The 7720-nt window shown below is 45.7% G+C and overlaps 1 protein-coding gene across 1 annotated transcript in view; it reads right to left on the bottom strand.

Moving 5' to 3' along the window:
- Positions 1–238: 238 nt before the first annotated feature.
- LOC117497369 (protein MB21D2-like) overlaps positions 239–7720 on the bottom strand; it is a 17504-nt gene continuing 10022 nt past the window's right edge. The window contains 6 exon segments of the mRNA XM_034149329.1: positions 239–1045; positions 1048–1163; positions 1166–1289; positions 6691–6765; positions 6767–6877; positions 6879–7010. Coding sequence (XP_034005220.1) covers positions 1016–1045; positions 1048–1163; positions 1166–1289; positions 6691–6765; positions 6767–6877; positions 6879–7010 — 588 coding nt within the window. The 3' untranslated portion in view covers positions 239–1015.

Here is a 7720-nt window from a genome sequence, read left to right as displayed (position 1 = left end):
CTAGGGCTGTGCGATTATGGCAAAATCATAATCACAATTATTTGGGTCAATAATTGATATCACGATTATTACAAACGATTATTCATTTACTTTGAAAACATCTATTTATTGAAAAAAATGTTTTGAACAGTATGTTTTGAACAGTTGATTACCCTGAACTTTAAGTATAATTCAACTGAAAAACCATTAAAAAAAATAATTACATTTTTTTTTTTTTTAATAAAAATAATAATCGTTTTATTTGATTACGTTGTTTTCGTAATCGTTGCAAGCCAAAATCGTAATCGAGATTAATATACGATTAATTGCACAGCCCTACCTTTTACAGTACTAAGGCTTCCATAATTCATTGCTATCTGGATGTTAAGAGCATTCCATGGAATATAACAAAAAGTGTATCTCGAGCCGGTTTCTCAAACTTACCTACCCCACCTTTAAGTTTGTTTTAATTGTTTTAATCTCACATTTCTGTCTCATCTTTGATTTGAATCTCATAATTCAAATGTAATATCTCAATATTAATTGGAGATCTTTTAATTTAGAGGAATAAGGACCGAAAATGAATTGCGATGTCATTAATTATTGTGAAAACACTCTCAAAAAAGTCATTCATAATAATAATAATAAATAATTAGTTATAATTAAGACATCACATTTTTATATGTTTGGGATGTTCTTAGTGAGTCCCCACAGGAGGTTCAGGTGCCGTCTCGCTCCCGGAGATCCCTGATAATTAAACTCTGCGCTTCGTATTTAAAGATGGACGTTTTCCTCGTCCCTCTTTTTTAAACGACCTGCTGCTAATCAGCTGTTTGTCGAGAAGGCATCGAGCTAAAGGTAAAAAACACAGGGCACAAAGTGAGGGGTAGAAAAATAAAAAACTGTGAAACACAACGAGACGATCACCTCACGTCACTCTGTGGCAGAGGAACATAAACTATGAGGAAGAGGAGGAGGAGGAAGAGGAGGAGGAAGAAGAGGAAGAAGAGGAAGAAGAGGAGGAAAAGCAGTCTCCTCAGAAGAACTTGTCATCGATCCTGATAGTGCGGCCCGGGTCACGTCGTCCGGGTTGATGAACACAGAGATGGACTTCCCGGGGTTCTCCGTCACCAGCTGCTGGAGCTTCTTGGCCAGCCGGTCGTCGGCGGACTGTCTGCTGCCGAGTCGCTCTGAGGCACCGATTGGCTGCCCTCCCTCCACTGGAGCTCTTCTGTCATCCGATTGGCCGCCTTGGCGTGCTCGATGGTGGATCTGAGGTGCTCCGCCGGGTCAGAGCGCACCGAGGACAGCTTTCAGGACCAAAGAGAATACCTTTATTAGTCCCACATTGTTACAGCAGAACAAAGAGCCATTACAGTTAACCTATTCTCAAAATCCACTTCCTCATCAACATGTGTCCCCCTCTTCTTCATGTCTCTTCTACATCAACATGTGTCCCCTCTTCTTCATGTCTCTTCTTACATCAACATGTGTCCCCTCTTCCTTCATGTCTCTTCTACATCACCATGTGTCCCCTCCCCCTTCTTCATGTCTCTTCTACATCAACATGTGTCCCCTCTTCTTCATGTCTCCTTCTACATCAACATGTGCCCCTCTTCTTCATGTCTCTTCTACATCAAACATGTGTCCCCTCTTCTTCATGTCTCTTCTACATCACATGTGTCCCCCTCTTCTTCATGTCTCTTCTACATCAACATGTGTCCCCTCTTCTTCATGTCTCTTCTACATCAACATGTGTCCCCTCTTCTTCATGTCTCTTCTACATCAACATGTGTCCCCTCTTCTTCATGTCTCTTCTACAATCAAACATGTGTCCCCGTCTTCTTCATGTCTCTTCTACATCAAACATGTGTCCCCTCTTCTTCATGTCTCTTCTTCATCAACATGTGTCCCCTCTTCTTCATGTTCCTCGTCTAACATCAACATGTGTCCCCGTCTTCTTCATGTCTCTTCTACATCAACATGTGTGCCCCTCTTCTTCATGTCTCTGTCTACATCAACATGTGTCCCCGCTTTCTTTCATCGTACTCTTCTACATCACCATGGGTCCTCCCTCTTCTTCATGTCCTTCTTCTACATCAACATGTGTCCCCTCTTCTTCAGGTCTCTTCTACATCACCCATGTGGTCCCCTCTTCCTTCATGTCTCTTCTACATCAACATGTGTCCACCACTCTTCGTCAATGTCTCTTCCTACATCAACATGTGTCCCCTCTTCTTCATGTCGCTTCTACATCAACATGTGTCCCTTCCCCGCTTCTTCATGTCTCTTTCTTAATCAACATGTGTCCCCTCTTCTTCATGTCTCTTCTACATCAACATGTGTCCCCTCTTCTTCATGTCTCTTCTACATCAACATGTGTCCCCTCTTCTTCATGTCTCTTCTACATCAACATGTGTCCCCTCTTCTTCATGTCTCTTCTACATCACATGTGTCCCCTCTTCTTCATGTCTCTTCTACATCAACATGTGTCCCTCTTCTTCATGTCTCTTCTACATCACATGTGTCCCCCTTCATTCTTGTCTCTTCACATCACCATGTGTCCCCTCTTCTTCATGTCTTTCTACATCAACATGTGTCCCCTCTTCTTCATGTCTCTTCTACATCACCATGTGTCCCCTCTTCTTCATGTCTCTTCTACATCAACATGTGTCCCCTCTTCTTCATGTCTCTTCTACATCAACATGTGTCCCCTCTTCTTCATGTCTCTTCTACATCAACATGTGTCCCTCTTCTTCATGTCTCTCTACATCAACATGTGTCCCCTCTTCTCATGTCTCTTCTACATCAACATGTGTCCCCCTCTTCTTCATGTCTCTTCTACAATCACATGTGTCCCCTCTTCTTCATGTCTCTTCTACATCAACATGGGTCCCCTCTTCTTCATGTCTCTCTACATCAACATGGTCCCCTTTCTCATGTCTCTTCTACATCAACATGTGTCCCCTCTCTTCATGTCTCTTCTACATCAACATGTGTCCCACTCTTCTTCAGTCTTTCACATCACCATGTGTCCCCTCTCTATGTCTTCTACATCAACATGTGTCCCCTCTTCTTCATGTCTCTTCTTAATCAACAGTGTGTCCCCTCTTCTTCATGTCTCTTCACATCAACATGTGTCCCTCTTCTTCATGTCTCTTCACATCACAATGTGTCCCCTCTTCTTCATGTCTCTTCTACATCAACAGTGTCCCCTTCTTCATGTCTCTTCTACATCACATGTGTCCCCTCTCTCATGTCTCTTCTACATCAACATGTGTCCCCTCTTCTTCATGTCTCTTCTACATCACCATGTGTCCCTCTTCTTCATGTCTCTTCTACATCACCATGTGTCCCCTCTTCTTCATGTCTCTTCTACATCAACATGTGTCCCCTCTTCTTCATGTCTCTTCTACTCAACATGTGTCCCCTCTTCTTCATGTCTCTTCTTCATCAAATGTGTCCCCTCTTCTTCATGTCTCTTCTACATCAACATGTGTCCCCTCTTCTTCATGTCTTCTACATCAACATGTGTCCCCTCTTCTTCATGTCTCTTACATCACCATGTGTCCCCTTTCTTCATGTCTCTACATCACAGTGTCCCCTCTTCTTCATGTCTCTTCTACATCACCATGTGTCCCTCTTCTTCATGTCTCTTCTACATCACCATGTGTCCCCTCTTCTTCATGTCTCTTCTACATCACCATGTGTCCCCTCTTCTTCATGTCTCTTCTACATCACCATGTGTCCCCTCTTCTTCATGTCTCTTCTACATCAACATGTGTCCCCTCTTCTTCATGTCTCTTCTACATCAACATGTCCCCTCTTCTTCATGTCTCTTCTTCATCAACATGTGTCCCCTCTTCTTCATGTCTCTTCTACAATCACATGTGTCCCCTCTTCGTCATGTCTCTTCTACATCAAACAGTGTGTCTCCCTCTGCTTCAATGTTCCTCGTTCTCCATCACATGTGTCCCCCTTCTTCATGTCTCTTATTCATCAACATGTGTCCCCCTCTTCTTACATGTCTCTTCTACATCACATAGTGGTCCCCCTCTTCTTCATGTCTCTTCTTCATCAACATGTGTCCCCTCTTCTCATGTCTCTTCTTCTATCAACATGTGTCTCCCTCTTCTTCATGTCTCTTCTACATCAACATGTGTCCCCTCTTCTTCATGTCTCTTCTTCATCAACAATGTTCCCCTCTTCTTCATGTCTCTTCTACATCAACATGTGTCCCCTCTTCTTCATGTCCTCTTCTTCATCAACATTGTCCCTCTTCTTCATGTCTCTCTTCACATCAACATGTGTCCCCTCTTCTTCATGTCTCTTCTTCATCAACATGTGTCCCCTCTTCTTCATTCTCTTCTACATCAACATTGTCCCCTCTTCTTCATGTCTCTTCTACATCACATGTGTCCCCTCTTCTTCATGTCTCTTCTACATCAACATGTTGGTCCCCCTCTTCTTCATGTCTCTTCTACATCAACATTGTCCCCTCTTCTTCATGTCTCTTCTACATCACATGTGTCCCCTCTTCTTCATGTCTCTTCTACATCAACATGTGTCCCCTCTTCTTCATGTCTCTTCTACATCACCTGTGTCCCCAGTCTTCTTCATGTCTCTTCTTCATCAACATGTGTCCCCTCTTTTCATGTCTCTGTCTCTTCTACATCAACTGTGTCCCCTCTTCTTCATGTCTCTTCTTCATCAACATGTGTCCCCTCTGTGGAAAGAGATTCTCTCTCTTTTTGTCCTGATCCATTTCTATTAATCAAATCAAATCAAATCAAGTTTTATTTATATAGCACATTTATAAACGATTTTTGGTCGAGCCAAAGTGTAAAAAACCTGTCTGAAAATGAGCTGATCAGATTTGGCCACTTTATGATGTCATAACGATGTTTTGGTCTTGTGTACCCATTAGCCAATCAGCAACCAAGGTAATTTTAGTGATATTAAGATGAATGGATGGCGTCTGCTCCCAGGTGCAGCGGATGTTTTGGGATGCAGCAATGATCTGTTTGGTGACATGTTTATATCTGAGACCTGTCTGGGCAGATTTGGACAGTTTTGTAGTGTTTTTATGGGTTATTGAGGATGCTGAGTCCATTTCTGACTTTTTCACGATAGAAAATGTCAGGTTTAACCAGAAAGGGTCCATATCTGTTCTCTCTGTCGGCTGAATCTGATGAATGTTGGACATTAAGACCTCTATTAGACTTTAAAAACGGATGGAAAGCTTGTAGAAAACTCTTGCATTGTTTCTGAATCTGCAGCGTAATTCCACTAAAGAAAGTGATTGAGCACGTTTGCTCCTGCCGGCCTCCGTACTGATGTTCACACAGTTTCAAATCAGAAAGAGAAAAGTCAGAAGAAGATATTGAGACAATGTTAGAATAGCTCTGATCAACCAATCTGTGTCTAACAAACCAGTGTAAGAAATAAAATCAATATTTATATGGCGTAATTTAAATTAAATACACCGTTTTAATTTAAAGCTGCTTTATTCTGAAACCGGATGTTCACACTCGACTTCCGGTTTTGCGAGTAAATATTGTTAGCTTCAATTTAGCATTAGCATGTGGCTAATATTACATTTTGTGAAAGTGAATTGAAGGAGAAATGACACGTGGTGTTGCACACTAAACAGACTGTCTTTAACCCTCACTTATTCACGCTGCAATATTATTCTTAGGGAATGTTTAAACCAACAGATATTAGAAGATTGTAAAACTAACATCAGAAAACAACAGGATGTGCCTTGGACCCGCCCCCGTCGACGCCGGCCAATAGGAGAAGACTACAGTTGATAACACGTGAAGCCAGTTGAAAATCGACCTCTTTCACCGCAGCTGACCCCACGTGACCGGAACAGCCGGTCAGCCGACCCCACGGACCCGAACAGCCGACCCCACGTGACCGGAACTGCCGACCCCACGTGACCGGAACAGCCCGACCCCACGTGACGGAACAGCCGACCCCACGTGACCGGAACAGCCGACCCCGCGTGACCGGAACAGCCGACCCCGCGCTGACCGGGAACAAGCCGACCCCGCGGACCCGGAACACCGCCCCCCGCGTGAACGGAACAGCCGACCCCGCGTGACCTGAACAGCCGACCCCACGTGACCGGGAACAGACCGACCCCGTGACACCGAACAGCCGACCCCACGTGCCCGGAAACAGCCGCCCCCACAGTACCGGAACAGCCGACCCCAACGTGACCGGAAACAACGCCGACCCCACGTGACCGGAACAGCCGACCCCACGTGACCGGAACAGCCGACCCCACGTGACCGGGAACCAGCCGACCCCCTTGACCGGGAACACGCCGACCCCCACGTGACCGGGAACAGCCGACCCACGTGACCGGAACAGGCCGACCCCACGTGACCGGAACAGCCGACCCCACGTGACCGTAACAGCCGACCCCACGTGATCCGGAACAGGCCGACCCACGTGACGAACAGCCGACCAAGGGGGGAAGCAGATATCCCTTGCACATTTCATCGTATCAATTGTTTAATTAAATGCTGTTAACTTTTAAATAAGTTTCCTGGACTCTTTTCACTAACCCTGCGCTCAGAGCTAAACTACCCTCAGTCAGTCTGCAGCTCATTAACTCCTGTTTGCCCACTGTTCTGTATGATTATCTGAGCACCTGTAATAAAGTAATAAAAACAGCATATAGGGGACCTTGAACGTTACCTTTCTGGCGTGCAGCATGGCCGCCCCTCGTCGGACAGCGTCTCCCAGCATGTTGCATTGTGGGATGAAGTAGTAGTGTGGGGCACATCTTGTTGAGCAGGCAGTGCTGCAGGTCGTCGATGAGGCCCAGCATGAAGCAGCGGAAGAAGTGCTCCTGGAGGAGGAGGAGGCGGGCAGGGCGGTCGCTACGCCCAGAGCATCACGCTGCGCAGGTGGTACGGGCTGAGGGCCTTCGGGCGCGAGAGCAGCTTGATGAGGATCGCTTTGCACGCCTGGTACGCCTGCATGAGGCTGGAGGAGATGCACTTCTTCAGCTGCACCTGGAGGTAACATGTGGATATATGAGTTACTCTGCATGAGGCTGGAGGAGAGGCTCTTCTTCAGCTGCACCTGGAGGTAACATGTGGATATATGAGTTACTCTGCATGAGGCTGGAGGAGAGGCTCTTCTTCAGCTGCACCTGGAGGTAACATGTGGATATATGAGTTACTCTGCATGAGGCTGGAGGAGAGGCTCTTCTTCAGCTGCACCTGGAGGTAACATGAGGATATATGACGTTACTCTGCATGAGGCTGGAGGAGAGGCTCTTCTTCAGCTGCACCTGGAGGTAACATGTAGATATATGAGTTACTCTGCATGAGGCTGGAGGAGAGGCTCTTCTTCAGCTGCAACCTGGAGGTAACATGTGGATATATGAGTTACCTCTGCATGAGGCTGGAGGAGAGGCTCTTCTTCAGCTGCACCTGGAGGTAACATGAGGATATATGAGTTACTCTGCATGAGGCTGGAGGAGAGGCTCTTCTTCAGCTGCACCTGGAGGTAACATGTGGATATATGAGTTACTCCTGCATGAGGCTGGAGGAGAGGCTCTTCTTCAGCTGCACCTGGAGGTAACATGTGGATATATGAGTTACTCTGCATGAGGCTGGAGGAGAGGCTCTTCTTCAGCTGCACCTGGGAGGATATAATATGTTGATATCGGTATAATGAAAGATATTATAATCAAATGTCAGGGTTCCATCTGCACCGG

Source organism: Trematomus bernacchii, unplaced genomic scaffold, assembly GCF_902827165.1.
Source record: "Trematomus bernacchii unplaced genomic scaffold, fTreBer1.1, whole genome shotgun sequence".
NCBI classification, from domain to species: Eukaryota; Metazoa; Chordata; class Actinopteri; order Perciformes; family Nototheniidae; genus Trematomus; species Trematomus bernacchii.
Note: the sequence above shows the minus strand (reverse complement) of the source record. Positions and strands in the feature narration are given on the sequence as shown.